The sequence below is a fragment of the Halichoeres trimaculatus genome, unplaced genomic scaffold (genome assembly GCF_033239565.1).
Source record: "Halichoeres trimaculatus isolate MK-OKI-2021-1 unplaced genomic scaffold, fHalTri1.1 fHalTri1_scaffold_7, whole genome shotgun sequence".
NCBI lineage: Eukaryota > Metazoa > Chordata > Actinopteri > Labriformes > Labridae > Halichoeres > Halichoeres trimaculatus.
The window spans coordinates 23,633,992-23,651,138 of record NW_027437185.1 but is presented as its reverse complement, the minus strand read 5'-3'; the positions used below and the strand labels follow the sequence as shown (position 1 = coordinate 23,651,138).

At 44.5% G+C, this 17,147-nt stretch overlaps 2 protein-coding genes across 3 annotated transcripts in view; one reads left to right on the top strand and one right to left on the bottom strand.

Moving 5' to 3' along the window:
• mrpl11 (mitochondrial ribosomal protein L11) overlaps positions 1-17,147 on the top strand; it is a 90,268-nt gene that overhangs the window by 56,286 nt on the left and 16,835 nt on the right. The gene's annotated exons all lie outside the window — the stretch shown is intronic.
• Positions 3,224-9,944, bottom strand: tmem265 (transmembrane protein 265). Its single transcript, XM_074673279.1, has 2 exons — positions 9,148-9,944; positions 3,224-6,413 (listed from the first exon to the last, which is right to left on the bottom strand). The coding sequence occupies exon 2, from the start codon at positions 6,409-6,411 to the stop codon at positions 5,347-5,349; it is 1,065 nt and encodes a 354-aa protein (XP_074529380.1). The 5' UTR covers positions 6,412-6,413; positions 9,148-9,944; the 3' UTR covers positions 3,224-5,346.

The following is a 17,147-nucleotide window of genomic DNA, read 5'->3' as shown; positions in this document are numbered from 1 at the left end:
CAACTATCATCCATTTTTGAACAATGCACTGTCTCTGTCACATCACATAACATCTACCAGGCTGACATGAGTGCTGATATGTCACATCAGACGGCGTGTGTGGTATTTTTAGGTGTTCTTTCCCCTAAAAACATTGTTTCCTTTGACAAAGGTGCTATTGTTTATCATTTGGAAGAGTCTGAACTGTGTGACAGCCAGAGATAACACAAAAACTAATAATAGTGGTTTCCTCTCAGACTTCACCCAGAATGCAGTGTGGTCTATTTTTTTGCCTGTCTTTGTTTATATTCACACAGTTCACCTTTGAAAAATGTATTCCTCCCTGTGTCCTGTCCAAATACTCAGTTTTTGCCGGAAGCAACTTAAATAATGGATGCATGACCCCATTGAATTTGTTTTACATGCGATTAGCTTTTGAGAGCGCTGCACTTTTTGTAAGCACCGTGCTTATTTTTTTTTTATTTCTGTTTACTCAAAGATATTTTCCTTTAGTTTACTGGCTTCAACCACAATCTGTTCAACTATGATACGTTTGGGAAGCAGTTTAGTCCTTGTTGGTTTGACTCCCATCTTTGACCATGAACTGAATTCTCTGCTTAGCATCTCTTTGGCTGTCCTATCCGATAAAAGCACAAGTTTATCGAAATACACATGACTTTTAAAAATATTTTCAGCTAGATTTCAGAGCTTTTCACCTCTTGTTTACACAAGCTACTGTTCAAGGTTTAGCATACCTCTAAACCCTGATAATTTTACACCTAGATGAATAGGAAAATACATCCTCCATTTAAATTCAGTCTCTGCAGGGGCTGAAAATGACTTTTCTGATTCTTAACTCTCCACAAAAAAAAAAAGTGTCAAAATAATGTTCATCGCTGACTTTTATCTTTTACATCTGTAGCAAAGCAGTTGCATCACAAATCAAATATGCAAAAGTAAGAGCACACATTGCTGTTTGTCAGTCCGTGATGTTCAGAGCTGATTCTGTATTCCGTTAAATCGTGCGCTCATTCTTGTTTGAAGTTTAGTTTTGAGCTTTTATGTCTTCATCCAGAGTGAGCACAGTGTACAGAGCTGCTCGCTAGAGAGAGTGGGGAATGACACGCTGCAAAGGGTCACAGGCTGGATTAAAACCTGACTACCACCTCTTTCCATAGGATGCACGATCTGACCGCCAAGCCACACCAGCACCCTGAGTGCACTCCCTTTGATGCTGGTTCAGACTCTCACATTTACTTTGCTGGAAATTAATCTGGATTGTGCCAAGAAAATGGGACTAGATTTAGGAAAGACAGACATTGGCTGTTTTCATGGAACTAGTCTGTAAAGCTGAATTAGTGAATCCAATCTCGGAAACATTGGTTGGCATCAAACAATAATTCGGCTTTTGTAAATCTCTTAGAACAGATGTCTGCATACAAGCACACCTCACAGCAGGTATAGTTCATACGAGCAATAACTCATCAGATGACTGGAACAACAGAGTCAGGACACAGTTTTGAAAAGAAAAAAACCTGATTCAAAGCTGGGCTCTCAGGTACCATGGTGGCTATAAGCTGTAAAATCAGTGAGTGTTCAATAATTAGCTCTCTTAATTAAGGTTAAACTGGTCTGTAGATTAACTCAACACTTGTGAGCGATGCTCAAAAGACCTGCCCTTCCTCTTCACTTCCCTTCCCTTCACTTCACTCGGGTAGACCAGTGCTGGTGTCTGTTTTGCCCTGATGTCACCCCAACATCTGAGACCGGTATTAGTATGCGTTTGAGACTCTTATGATATAAAACGAAATACTGGAGACAGTCTTTTGCATCATTTCTTTCTCATAGATTATACTTTGAAGTTCTCTCTGGAAGCGGTGGTCTATGATGAATGATTTAGACATCTGTCGGTTAAGTGTGGCTCTTTCTGCCAGACGAGGTGGGTGTGAGCTCCGAGGCGTACTGTAGCTGCAGCCGCATTGGGGGTAATGAGGTGAGATGGGTTGCAACCAAATGCTCAACCAAGCAAAGCAGAGCCATATGTTTGTCTAAAGGTGCCTCTTTTGGACTGTTCGGGATGTCATTGTTGTCGGGGTGGCGTGGCATGCACGGTTGTCTCCCTGGGCTCCCGTGCTCCATCAGGCTCCCACCGTGTGGAGCAAACGGTAAATAAATGGCTGTCTGCAGCCTCTCCGCTTTAGGCAGTGGCCCTGGCCCTTTTAATCTTAGCCAGGCTCTCCTTCTCGTTTTTTTCCCTTGTCTCTGACTAACCACCCTTGACAGGGGAAGTGCAGAGAGGTAGGCCGCCTGTCTGCTTCGGGGCAAATTTAAACAAACGAGAGAAATAAAAGAAGGAGCGGGAGACAAAAAAAAAAAGAGAAAGTGGCAGCTTTGGTTCAGGAGAATAATTATGGGCTGGAGTGAAATTAGCACAGGAGAATGTAGGAGAAGAAAAGAGAGCATCAGAAGAAGAAGAAAGAAAACAGGAGAGCGGCTCATGCACTGTTCTTTGGGAGCGGGTTATGTGAGTCGGTGGAGCTGAGGGAAAATGCTGAGCATTGTTTCTAGAGCTTAACAGGTGTAACAAATTCTTTGAGGCAGTCATTTGCAGGGGCTGCTGCCTGTGCAGTCACTGCTTTTAGTATAATAGAAATATGAGAAGTTACCCAACAGGGAGTGCATCCAGACTGCGTGTGTTTGAAATGTAGAGCGAGCAGGGAGAAGGAGATGAAAGAAAGAGGGGAGAGAGTTGGATGCTGTCTACTACACTGGTTATCCCTCTGTGGGTTTTCCTTAAAAGGCTCTCTGAACCACAGAGAAATTCCCCAATGAAACTTTAACCGAGTGTCTTTTTGTGGCTTATGTGTACATTAGTCTTAATACATCCTGTAAATATAGCCTCTAAATCAAACATAAAGCAGTGAGAACAAGCGCTCACATTTTGACAAATAGCCTCAATTTCAATTAACAGGACCATTAAAGCTCGGCGGAGAGGCCGGCGGGTTCATTCACAGCCGCTGTGAGCAGAGAGCCAGTTCACTCTAAAAACACATCACACACTCACACGTACACACTTTTACTACATACTCATGACACACACAAACTATCACATCAAGACGTGTCTCTCTTTCTGCATTAAAGGCATACAACACAACGGCACACTCAAGGATTACTGCGAGAGGATTCGAGCTGATGGGGCCACAGGCGTAATTGTGATAAATGACGGCTTTTTGTGCTGTGAAGCAAAGCGCATGCTTCTCTATCTGGCATATTTTGTAAGGGTTTTCTTTCACGTCATCAGTTCCAGGAAGGGAAAAAACATAAAACATGCAATTTTCTGCAGACTGGGAACTGATTAACTTTAATACAGTGAAATTGTGAGGTTGTTTTTTGTCCTACGGGCCTTTTGGCTTTGAATAATTTGGACGGACTCCCCCTGTTTTCCTCTTCTATACGTGTGACAGGCTGCCAATAACAATCCCACATAATGGCCAATGAACTGTCAACACGAGGCGAGTATGAAACACTTTATTAGTCTGCTCTCTGTCCTGGAGGTGTAGCTGACAACAGCTGGAGAGTTACTTCACAGTATACACATGGCGTATGTCCAAGTTCCACACGGTCACATTATGCTCAGAGGTTGGTCGCTCCATGAGGAAACAAGGCACTTGTACTGTAATGTACGTCCTCTACACCTTCTTCTCACATACACAATCCCATGATGGCCAAATACTACAACACTAACATTTTAACACATTGAATGAAAGGCTGCATCAATAATTCAACAAAATGCGAAAGTTAACACTTTCATCTAAAATGAAAAAAAGGGGATTTAAGGGTTGGACAGGCAGCACAACGTGCTTTTTTCTTCTTTTTTTTTTTTTTATAACGGACACTCTGAGACGAGACGACAGAAAGACATGAATTTTGAATGTGCTCTGAAACTGTAAAGGGATTACTTACATTGGTAGTCTGTCTTTGTAAACAGTGTACTGCAGTAAACCTGTACTGTAGTTTGTAGGATAGGATTAAGATGATGCAAAAAGCTTGTTTCCCATCTTAAAGCCCCACCACTGAGAGATTTTCTGTCTGAAAACAGAGTTGTTTGTCTGAAACCAAGCTCTTTAAGCAACGCACATTTTGTCATGCTAAAATCACGCCTGGAGGGTTCTCAATCAGCCAAAGATAAATGTTTATGAAAGTACAATGTTTGCTTATAAAACTGTCTAATTTCAAATTCTATATTTAAATCGCGTAAAAGGTTTCACTATACCAAAAAGACTGTGGCCAGGTTTCACAGTTTTGAGTGATGCTGCTGATTAATATTTCCTGCCAGACAAGTAATAAGTGATATCAGCCAGTTTTCATTTTGGTCCCCATGAAAATCTGGCACCACCTGTAGCGTAGGAATCATCTATGATAAATCTGTTTTGGCAAAATGAAGAAGAAAGGATGTGAGTGGAAAACATATTCTAAATATACACCACACATATTGTGTTTATTTATTCAAAATCTTCACCGAGCTTCACCTCCTCTGTGAAACTGGATAACACTCAAACCTTTTCTCTCTGCCTCTTTCAAATGAGAAAGATCTAAGAACTGAGCGCCACTTGGGGTCGTGAGGAGACTTTGATTCAAAGGGCCACAAGCCAAAAAGCTTTGGATCCACTGGGTAAGACTCCACATTAAAACACTGTGGAGCACGGTGGAGAGTGAGAGTTTTACTGGTACTGTAGATGGCTTCTGAATCACGACTCTGTAGTTCTAAAGGGAAAAATAAATCAGCGCTCCTCTGCATTAAAACTTCCCTCTGTCAAAGAGGGAGCATACACTGAGAACATGAACGCCAAAGGTCAGAGTCTGTATTGTGGCATCTGATGGTAACAGAGTGTCAGTCTTATTTTCTCCCACAAACCACATGAACTGAATTTGAAATAAGACTTTCGTTTACCTCAGAGGACTGCGCCTGGCCTGCAAACAGGTCCCACACATGGCGACTGTATGGAGAAAACATCAAATTTGAGGCATCTGAATGCAACAAACTAAACATGTATGCACCCATTAAATAAGAGATTTAACACCGCTGGACCTTTTTTTGGTGTTCTTTACAGTCTGATAGATGTGTTCACAGTGTTCAATTTGAAAAATACACTCCCACAATTCACAGTAATGTGTTTGAGTTCTTCTGAGCACAACAAAATGTGCAGAAAGCTTGCCAAATGCATTTCCACGGCTCTGCATTATACCATCACTGCCGTACTGAAATTCAGCACGGTTATCTGTTCGCTGTGATACCAGCTCGCTGCTCAGAGTTTTTAGGGTGTAGGCGCCCATCTTTGTGCATGCACACTCATTCAGAGTGACTCTCTAGAGTTCATGGGAGATGAAAGAGGGTCCTAAGGGCGTCTCTGTGGGCTCCAAGCTGACGTGGGAGAGAGTGTGGCTCTGTGTACGAGACAGTGTGTGATAATGAGCAGGGGGAGCTTTCCCCTGGGCTGGGTCCTCTCCCTGCCCCGAGCTCTGGCTTGGCAGAGTTGAGTCTCCTGGTTCTGATCCAGTCACGGTCCCAGCCCCTGCAGCATCGCGGTCCTGTCTGTGTCTCTCCCAGGCCGAGCTCAGCTTTACGGCTAGAGCCAGCAGGTTCTTCCCCAGGAATACCGTGGACACCCGAGGATCCCTGTACCACAGCATCCCTGTACCTCTTAGGGCCAAGGTGAAGATGTTGATGGTGACCAGGCTGAGCCAAGGGTACAAAGCCTCCTTCCGGGGCCCTCTCTGTCCTGGCAGGCCAGTGGCCCCAAGCTCTGTGAGGGCCACACACGGCAGCAGGAGCAGGAGGGCGTAGCAGTAGAAGAAGACCAGACCCTCCACCCAGATGGGCAGCCTCTGCTCAACGATGCCTCCAGCCCCCGCTGCGCCCCCTCCTTGTGCCTCCCACAGCCCTGCCTGCAGGTCCAGCACATCCAGCAGGTCCACCACCACCCACAGGAGCCGACTACGCACTTCCTGCTTCCTACGCTGTGGCGTCATGTGATCTGCTCCTGTGAGGATGAGGAACAGCGAGGGTAGGCAGATGGACAGCAGCAGTGTCAGCGTCTTCCTGGCCAGCGGGTCAGGTGGGCGGCGCTCCTGCCTGTAGTTGTGACAGACGAAGAAGAGTTTGAGCTGCAGCAGTGACAGGAACAGGAACCACAGGGCGTTGGCGAAGCCACGACGAGGAGACCGCGCCTCGGACACCACTCCAGCCGACACGAAGCGCAGTGCGAGCAGGAAGCCTACGTCTCCTAGCAACACTGCTGCACATTGCCACACGCCAGGTCCTGGAAGCCCACGAGCTCCCAGCATGCTTTGCTCCAGCAGGTAGAGGTCCACCACCGCCATCGTGCTCACCGTGACCAGGGTTGATACGCACACCTGGGGCGTGGGCACCATGCCTGAAAGGGACAAGCACAGAGGCGCAGGATGAAATAAGTGTGTTCAATCAACAGGATTCAGATCACGTTTCACGTTGCCATCTGTTCCTGGTGAAACTGACGAATCAGCAGGAGAAGAACAGGCGTGTTTCTATTCCTGCATTAATACAAACTAAATGTAAAATAGTTTGGAGCTTGTTGCTATGGTTAAAGACATTGGCTGCCCAGTAAGCGCTGAGCGCCCTTCATCTTCAGCCAGAGAAACATCTACCCTGACTGCTCAAGCTGAGAGGCCTGTTAAATTGTTTTCCTTTTTTTCTGCTGCTTCTCTTTGAATCAAATAATCTTCATTTCCCCATTTAGACCAGAACATTGTCCCTTTTTGATAGCAGGCTCTTGTCTGCTACTTTTCTCAGTTTGTTATTCTTGCTCCTTTTTTACTCATCTTATTCATTATTAATTAACTGCATTCAGCTAGGTGCCCTGTCAAAGGTCTTCTTTGCCTCTATAGTCTGGGATGTTTATTCTCACACAGTGCAGCAGTCTTTAATCATCTCTCATTCCCCACTCATTTCAGATGAATATTGATAACGTGCTATTTGTTTAGAGATGTGTTCGACTCGTGTCTTTGTGTACACACTGTGTACGTCTGGGTGAGCTCTTGCAGGCAATGCTAATTTGGCTGAACATGTGGGTGTATCTTTCTTTTTTCCTTGTTGCAGCTCATATCTCAGGCGTTGACAGAACGAAGCTCAGTATTGACACAGCATGAGAAATGAACATTGGCCTAACAGAGTAATCGAAACCCGGGTCTGTCTATCATATTTAGCTGTGGAGTGCAGCGGAGACCAGCAAACTGTCTGTTATCTGCTCAGCACCACTCAGAGGAAGTGTCGCCCCCTTAGCTGGATCGATGACATTATAATATAAAATCATTACCAGCTCAGATGTGTCGTAATGGCAACAGTTGAGCGTGATCGAGCGGTAGATTGTGGGCATGATTGCGGCCTTTGAGAAAAGTCGGCCAGTGGAAAGTGGGTATTGATATCCTGCCGATGGAAGACGCATCACTTCCCTCACTGTAAGACTAACAGGAGCTGTGCCATCGCTGTGTGAATCATTGAAGAGGACTGACGAACTCCACGGGGTAAAAAAGGCAATTGAGACCAGCCTGTGTGTGTGTGTAGGGGAGCAGAATGAGCATACGACTGCAAGTGAAAGATTAATAGGTCTCTTGGCTGTCTACATGCCTAATAAAGTGTTACTGCATGATGGTAATAGTTCATAAATAAGCTCAGGGGGAGAAGGGGTGAAAGTGATGAAGAGGAAAAGACTCAAATGCAGATACAAAGTGACTTCCACCCACTTATGTGGAGACGAGCATCTTATGAGCCAGCTCGGCCTGGATGAATCTGAATGGATTCATCAGCGGGGGTATTGAAATATCTCAGACATTAGAGTTTGTCCTGAAACCGATGAATCAAAGAGATGAGGAAGAAACGCTCCTGACTGATTAATCCGCTCTAAGCCATGGTGGGAGGACAGGCGTGGATCATGTCAGCGTCTGCAATATTTGATTGTCTATGAAGCCTTTTGTGTCGCCACACACTGCAATTTGATTGTCACCCCCCCCTAAAATTGAATGAATTTCACCAGGCTGCAGATTGGGAGAGTATTGGATTTAAATTTGGATTCCTCTCTCTTTTCTCTGGAAACAAACCCAATCTGCAGAGAAGGAGGGGTGGGAGATGGAGAAGTTTACAGCCACTGTTACAGCTGGCGCTCCCCTGAGGTCGGGCCTTCTAAGTTATTCCACCTGCGCCTTAAATTCTCACCATGGAAATCTCCCTGTCAGCCTGTGTTTGTGTTTTGACTCTCTGTCAACGCTGTGTAATTTATTCTGTCCAGAGTGAGGGGCTGGGATGACAGCCCGTGTGTCCACTCTGCTCATCAATAATGACCAAATCCATCACATCCCAGTGTGGGGAGTGACACTGCTGTTGACAAGGTGAGGCAACCCATTTCGCTGTAGGCATGAGTAATGGCATGTAATAGCGTGCAGGTGAAAGATTTGTCTGTTTTTCTATTACGGTGAAAACCCTTTTTCTCACTTTCTATCTTGAACCTTATCATGTGCGACAGGAGTGCATGTGAGTCTCCTTCCATCTGCACCAGTGTTTAAGTGATCACCAGGCATCCTTCAGTGAAACAACGGGCTTCACTTTGCCTGTTGTTTCCTTTAATATCGACTGATTTTTCAGATGCAACAAAATCCATGCAAAGCAGGATTAATTTAATCTGCATCTATCTCCTTTAACACCCCTCAAAAAAAAAAAATCCTCCACAAGTTATTGCAGGTGCCACTGGCGCTCCAAGGGCATCAGGACAACATCTCTGCCATTATGTGCACACTAATTAATTAACAGAGAACCAGACAGTGTGCAATCTCTGGTAATACTCTACTGAATACCCCCCTCTCTCCTGACTTTAAGCCACATGACCGAAACATCTGTTGATTTGTCAGGTAAGCAGCCCGCTTGCTGCCTGAGGGGCTCCCTCTTTTTTTTGCATTTTTTATGGAGTTGTGTTATTTCTTGAAAATATGCTTATCATTAGCTGCACAGGCATCCTCTGGCATTTTACAATCTCTAATAAACCGCGCTCTCTGCAACACCTGTTTCATAACTGCCCTATTAACAGCAGGTACTGAGGGATTATTCGTGCATGGCTGCTGGTAAAGTGAAGCTTTAGTTACCCAAACCATTCGTCTTGCACTCGGGCTCGATCCTCCCGGCTTGATTTACAGCAACTAATGTGCTTTTTTTCCTCCTCCTCCTCCTCCAAGTAAAGAAGCGCTGTCGGAGGCCAATAAAGTCTCTTTTATTGTCGTTGATGAGCCAGGCTCGGTGATAAAGTCTTCCTCTCACAGTCCGGGTGTTTATACACAGGCAGGCTCCAGCAGCAGGCGGAAAGTCACACGGATCAAACCCGAGTTTGTAGGAACATAAAAAAGCAGCTCGTACTTATCAAGATCTCCTTCCTTCGTGCGGGTCTGGCGTGGTCGATGTTTCAGTCCGTGCTTGTTGCAGTGGCTGGATCTGAATCTGGATCTGTCACCACCTGCAGTGTCGGTTTGTCTTTTCTCGGAGCAGCGGGAGCACAGATCCGTGCGGAGGGAGAGGGGAGAGGGGGTGCCGCTCGCCGCTCGCTGCCCGCTCCGATGCTCGCTCTCTCGGGCTCCGGCTGTGCGGAGCAGCCGTGGGAAGTCGCTTTAGAAGTGGAGCAGCGGCAGCATCAGCGACGACAACCGCAGACACATCCAACTGAGAAGATGGCTCATCACTAGAGAGGGGGAGAGGGAGAGGGGAAGAGGAGAAACTCACTCACGCTGTCCGAGTTGGGTCGTGGCTGTGTTCATTTGTAAGCATGCTACGTGCTCCACACACCAGACCTCCCACCCGCCTCACTTTCTCCTCCTCTCCTCCTCTCCTCCTCTCCTCCTCCATCAGCTTGTGGAAGTTTTTTCGCTGGGAGATGCTATGAATACTTGAAAGCACCCAGTTACAGTGTACTCATTGGTTACCATGATGATGCCACTTGCAGAAGAGTATTTGTATTGTTTGCAGAGCGGGCAGACACCTTATTTACCCTCCATGGCATAACGGGGGAAGTGGAGCGAATGATGCTTGTTTAGCCTGTAGACACGTTTAGGGCTCTGAAGGCAGATGTTACAAGTTTAATTAGTCCTCCTTCTGTCTTCTTACTGTCTTAGTCACACAAGGAAATCATCCCTCTGTTGTAGATTAACTCATTACAGGCGGCTTAATGCACTCAAACAGAGGATTTGGGAATTTCTGAGCATTTCAAAGAAAATGAAACTGTTTTCAAAGAAACCCGGCTGTGTCTTTGGTGCTTATTCATTTTCCTTTGAGCTGCAGAAGTGATTTTTTTCACCTTGTCCTCAAGGTCCTGCTCTCTCAAGTGTATCAGAAGACATTCCAGTATGCACCTTTAGCAAAAGGCTCAAGTCCTCCACTCCCTCCTCTCTGAGGCTCTCAGTGTGCAGGCTTGGTTTTAGAGCGGGAGCTTTAATCAGACTGGTGAGAAAAGGGATGGAGAGTCATCTTTCTTGTCAGATTCAGCTCTGCGCTCTGCTGGCTTCCAAGAGAAGAGATTTTTCCTCAATTCAGCATGAGTTTTTTTTCTTCTCTCTTTGTTCTTCTACACCTCCTCGTCTCCTCTTTCCCACTGACTCTGTCTCACCCTTTCCTCTTGTTTACTCCATCTACTCCTCCATCCCGCTTCCATTTCCCTGTTTTTTGTCTCTTTTTTTGTTCCCTGTGGGTGTGGTTGAAGGTCATTCTGCACACTGGCTCACTTTCAGAGAGAGAGAAAGAAGGCTGAGAGAGAAGCTGAAGAAATGGACAGGGCAAACAGCAAGGATGGCAGAGGAGGGCGAGGGGCAGCCAGGCGGGCAGGCTGTCCACACTACTGTGCAGTCATCACTTTTTGCCTCAGACATGATTGGGGGAGGGTTGAAAGGACGCGGAGAATTTAAGAGACTGACCGAGAATGTTAAAGACTGGTGAAGAGAGCTGCCGTCCTCATCTGACTGAAGACTGACCTCCAAAAGCATAAAGGACCCCTCACCTGCTGCCTCCTGCTCAAACCCTTATCAAAGTGAGACGCATGAATTAAAAAGTTTTCAGCTTTGATAACTTCTTAGGATTCATGATGAATGGGTATGAAGATCAATTTTAGCTGAGGAAAGATACTCATTTTATTCTAACATTTTTCTTTCTCGTCATAGTTTGGTGCCAACATTACCCACAATGCAACTCAATCATCCATTTAGTTCAGCAATAGGTATATAATGCCAGTCGCTGGCATCATAGATTTAATGATTGCAGCAATGACGACAACAAATAATTATTGTCCGACATTCCCTGAAAATTGTCATGATAAATAAAATAATTAACGTGAGTAAAGTCAAATATTTGGAAAATGCTCTGTCACTAATCACCCACGACATCTTCAAGTTGATTAGTTTATTCAGCCAAGATTCCACAACCTTTATTACTTAAAAAAGCAGATAATCATAAAATTTAAAGAAGCAAGAAAACAATCAGATTAATATGTTTTTTGGTAAAAATGAATAAATGAAATGTAAAACATTTTTGGTAATGCTTCTAAGTAATGAGTTATCTGGCATACTGTTTGGAGTTAGCTGGATGTTCTGCCATACTAAAATGGAGATGAAGAGGTGAAATCAGCGACTTCTTTCTGACCCCTTTTCATGTTCTTACTTTCACCCTTCAGCTCCAACCGATGCTGGCTCAAGTGGCATCACTCAGCGGTTGCACAGCAACAGGGAGGCAATCACATGCTATGGTATGGCAATGATATAAGCGTCTGCATACATCTCTCTGATATATGCGGCATCAAAGGACCTGCTGCCAAGACGACCTTTTCCTGCGCTGGTTATAGTTCAATTAGCAACTTGTGGAGCTGAAAAGAAAGTTTGTATCTTTTGTCTTTTGGAAATGGGTTCATTTAAGGTACTTGTCAATCAATAGTAATCATATTACCTCCAAAGGATGTCGGTCAGCTTGGCTCCTTTGTGGAGAAACTGGCCAGAGAACTGGAACACTGTTTTTGGAAATCACTCAGTGTTTCCCTGTATTGTCAGACAGCCGGTTTGTTTTTTGTACTATTTGTAAATGTGACACATTCATGCTCCCTTTCCTGCATTGCAGTGTTGCTTGCACCACTTTATGTAAAAAAAAAGTGAATTTCACCCTTCCAATTGTACATTTCTCTGAATAGACCAGCAACAGATGCATTTCAGCATCTAAGAACAGTGACAGTCAGTGATACAATCAATACAAAAAACTCACAGCAGGATTTTTTCTATATGTATGAATCAGCCAATTGATTATAATACAATAACAATGAAAGGTTTAAGGAAGCATTCATGTACTCCCTTTACCTCACTCTGAGCACTTAAATTAATAACACTCAAGGCTGACATATTAAGTGGCCACAAGCGTCAGTCAAAGCCCCTATAGAGCATATAAATTAGCTGTGAACGATGGGGCTTTAGTGATACCGCTACTTAGATTCTATGAAAGTACACCCCTTTTATAATAGATTGGTGTTCGACCTGTATACAGTGCACCCGCAATTAATAAAACATGTTATAATAGTCCTCATCTCAACAGCCTAAAAACAAGTCACAGATCATACGTACGTAAGATTGAATCATGGGAAACACTGTTAATTCCTCATTCAGGCCTTCTGGAAACCCAGTCCGTAATGTTATAGAAAGCTCTGCTGCTGCTCTCGACACAACTTTGTCCCAATTAAAAAAAAAAGTTGTTAAAGGATATTTAGTGTAAAGCCTGCCTCACCATTTTAATGATAATGGTCTTAATCTGCATTTTGCCCTTTGGTTCATAATGAGATGCACATATCTGTGTTTAGTAGGTCTCAGTTTTATTGTGAGTTGTAAGTTACACAGATGTTTTTCTCTTGCTTATTTCAGCAGTTTTATTGAAAACAATACTCCAATTTTCTTGTGATTTATCTGTAATTGACAGTTCTCATGTTTGACAAAATAACTGCCACAAGAAGCACATTTTCTAGAAAGAAAAATATAAGTTAGTCCTCTGTCCATCCCATCATGAAAAGAATATAATAGAAAAGGATGTACTTTATTCTTCCTTGAAACTTAGTCACAGCAGAATATATAATATAAATAATACATAAATATTTATAGTGTTCCCCAAGAAAATGGTGATATGTTCTGCTGTGAGTACATTTTATTGACAAAATATGCGCTAGAATTCCTTCATCTTTAGTTCAGAATCAGCTACCTATCACAGGTAACTGGCTCAACCTCCTTCTCATTTATCCCCGCAGTGTCTTGTCTTTAACACAGTCGGACACCTAGCGCCCTCTGACTTCAGCAGAGAAGCGTAGAGTGGGTTGTTTTACTGTGGAAACTGGACGGTCATTGGATAAACGCTGGGCTTTGTCCCACTCAGTGTCTCTGGGGGTCTATGAGGCAGTGGGCTGGCCTGGACGCTGGGCTTCTGCATGATGATTGGATGATCTGTCTGAGGCCGAATCCCTTTTTGATTGACAGTGAAATGAGCCAGTGAGTGATCTTGAAGTATAACCCTCCACTGGGGCATCTTCTTAGTTTTACAGTTATCAGTTGTTCTGGACTGATCCAGAGGTTTTATCGATCCCCAGCGAGTTTACTTTTCTTAAAAACGACGAGCGTTGTGTTTTTAAAGACCAAGCAGCTACAGCTGCAGAGCTATTCCCCCTGTCACTCACACTTACAGCCTGTTGTAGGTTCATGTAGCAACTCCAGCTGCTAACAAGCTGGCACGGAGGGTAGAATTTACGTTTAAATGAATAAATTTATGATGTAGGCCGGAAAAAATGATCTTCCCCTCCTTGACTGACCAGCAGCCGCCACTGATAGTGTTAACTTGAAAATAACTTAGCGTGCAGGACTGAGCTGACCTTCTTTACCAGTTTGTTCAGTGTCACTGTCCTGTGTCCTGTCCTGTATTCCTTCTGATACTGGGTTGGCATAGCTAGCTCGTCCATCTTATTGGAGATAGATCTTACATTTCCCATAACGATGGATAGAAGGACAGGTAGATGTCATTTCGTGGTCCTCACCTCTTTCTCCTGAGTGTGCAGAGAACACAACCCTACCTTCATCATGAGGGAAGGAGAACAACTTTCACAATGTTTTTTTGTTTGTTGGACAGGAGTCCAACATTTGGAAGCATTTAAAGAAGATGATTAAAATAAGTGCAAATGCATAAACAGTTTAAACTTATGATGGATAACAGGTTGTTAGATGTACACCAGTTTGAAGAGATAACTAACTTGCTATAAAATAATTGGCTGTCATTACAATGGATTGCTTAACTTTTGCTCTTTCCACATGCTTTTGCTCTGGGCTGCTTTTCATACTCCAAAGCCTGCTACACATATCAGAGATCTCTAAATCTGTGGCGTTGGAGTGCAGATTTTGTGTTTGTCAAATGTTGGTGATGAGTCTGTTGGTTGTTGCTCTTAAAATGATTACACCACATCAATCCTCAACAATGTCCTCTTTACTGGGACTGTAACAGAAAATGTTTCTTTAATATCCTAGAGTTTGTCTGGAGGACATAACCACTGGTTGCAGGTGTAACATTTTGAGCCAACAAAGTCAGGCCAGATAATTGTTTCTTCACAGTCTTGTTTTCTGAAACGAAATAGTCCTCCAAAGCACCTGTAAACAGACTTTGATGTGTAAAACTGCTGGAGTTCCCCCTTAAAATAGCGCCTTTAGTGTGCCAAATTCACATATCTCTCTGAATTCTCCACGAAAACAACAGACGCTTTGTTCAAACATTGCTATCAGCTGTTGTTGCCGTCTGATTCTATTCAAGCCCGACCTCTCCTCTCTTTCCCTCTTTCTCTATGTGTCTCTCCTCGGCGTGTGAGCGTGTCTTTCTTGTGATTTTTCAGTCATCTCCAGCGTGGAGCCTCAGCTGCCTGTAGTTCAGGCTCCTGTGTTTCTGCTGCAGCCTCCACACGTGATTAATCATGTGAAGTGGCAAAAAGCACAACACTGTCAGGACGGTGAGGGAGACCTAATGGAGTTGAAAATGGGATGTTTTGTCGCGATGCAATCCATTTTGTTCCACCTTCTCTGGCTTGCTTGCATGCCCGCTTGCTTGCTTTTCACCATGCCCTCAAACAATAAATTCTTCTTCTGGTGCCAGGTACAAAAAGTGAAGCCTGCTGTGTCTATTTTTAAGCAGGGATCCAGACGGAAAGAGGAAAAAAACCTCTGCTGAGAAGTTTGGGTTTGTTTTGTTTGCTATAAAAACGAGTCTGTGAACTCGGTTCGCTCTGTCAGTTCTGCACTCGTGGCCGTTTGAGCTGCGCCTCTCTGCTCTTTAATGCGAGCTGTGTGTCGGCCTCAGCACAGTTCACTGGAGACCAAGGGGTGAAAATCGTTTTCATTTTCCACTTTTAAGACTAATCTTCTGATTCCAGGGTGGAAAATCAAGTAAAATGCATGTCCAGCTTGAACTCAATTTATTTGGAGCTGTTTGCTCCACGGTGGTGAGTGTTCGAGCCTAGCTGACCTGCTGTTCAGCGTCTCAGTTTCTCTCTCTGCAGCTGAGGGTTCAACATGAAACCTAATCAGCTGTATGACGCGACAAAGGGGCTGAATGTGATAAAATGCCAACAGCGGAGCAGATTAAATGAACAAGGTAATGAAGGTAATGAATGAGAGTGTTTCACACTGAAGAGTTTAATTAACCTCTCCTCTCAGCAGCCTCTCTGCACTGTAACACCTTCGTCACTGAATCACTGCCCTCCTCCTCCGGTGTGGACCACCAAGGGCAATTTATAGAGTGGCCTTGCGTGCCAGGGGCAATTAATCCCACCTCCTGCCCCAAGGCCTTATCCTGTGTCACTGTCCTTTATCTCCATGTTGCCACGCTTCTTTGAGCACACTTCTTTCCCCTGACCTACTCTTCTCCCTCCTCCTGCTCCTCTCCTCTCTCTTCCTCTCCTCCTCATTTCTTTTTTTTCTCCCCTCTTCTATCAGACACCTGCGACCACACACTGAGAGCACATCCTCACCGTCAGCAGTCCCTGGCAGCTAAATATGCACACACACATACCCTCGCCTGAACAGATACACTTGTCAGTTTGAAACGAGGCCCAAGTATTCATACATAAACATACACACATACTCGCCCATATTCATGAGGACCTCCCACTGCTTTTACTTTAGCTCCCTCCTTTCCCGTCGTTCATCTGGCGCAGACAAACCCCTCTCCCATTGTTCAAATATTGACCGCCACATTCTGACAACTTTAATACACCTCAGCTGTCTCCCTTTCTTTCCTGTTCCCGTCTTCCATCCACGCTCACACACCATCCTGCCACAGCACTGCTACATCTTGTTAAAAAGAGTTAGTGAAGCTGAAAGGCCAATCACATTAACACGGAGGGAGTGTCAAAAAAGACCGCAGAGAATATGGTGGAAGGGTCAAATCAAACGGACACTTCTCAGATTTTAATTGCAAATGCCTAATTGCTCTCATAATTATGAGTAATAAGACTCAGCCGGGCTGATCTTGAATGGATTGTGCAGCAATTACTCACCGCCGTCGCCGCTTGAGAAATATCTCCGTAGATTAGCGTTTAATCCCGGTGCCTAGGATCTCAGAAGTCTTTGAAGATGCGCTGCTGAATGTCCTCGTCCACAGCCGACGTGGAAGGCCTCGCGTTGGGTGACGGGCTGCAGCCATTTTGTACTGGAGAGCTCTAATCAGTCATGGTGGAGGAGAAAGGATTTATCCAGCAGCTCGGACTCGAGGATGATTAGATGCTCTGATTCAGAGAGAAGGGTTAGGGAATTTGGCCAGGGCATCAATGTTACTGTTCCACTTCTCTCATTTCCCTTCTTTCTCTGATAAATGCCATGTGAAGTTGGAGGAGCCAACCTTGAAAGTTTCTTTCATAGCATGCCAGCTCTCTTCCGCATTTAGAGTCTGTGATTGCAATTACCAACATGTTTCAATCGTAATTACAGCAGTTAAAATATTAAATAGCCCAAGGCCAAAATAAAACTTCCACACACTGTCATCTTCAGACGCTGAGCTGCCTGGACTCTTGTGAAACAGCTCAATTAAAATATGATTACCTCTCTCTGGTGCA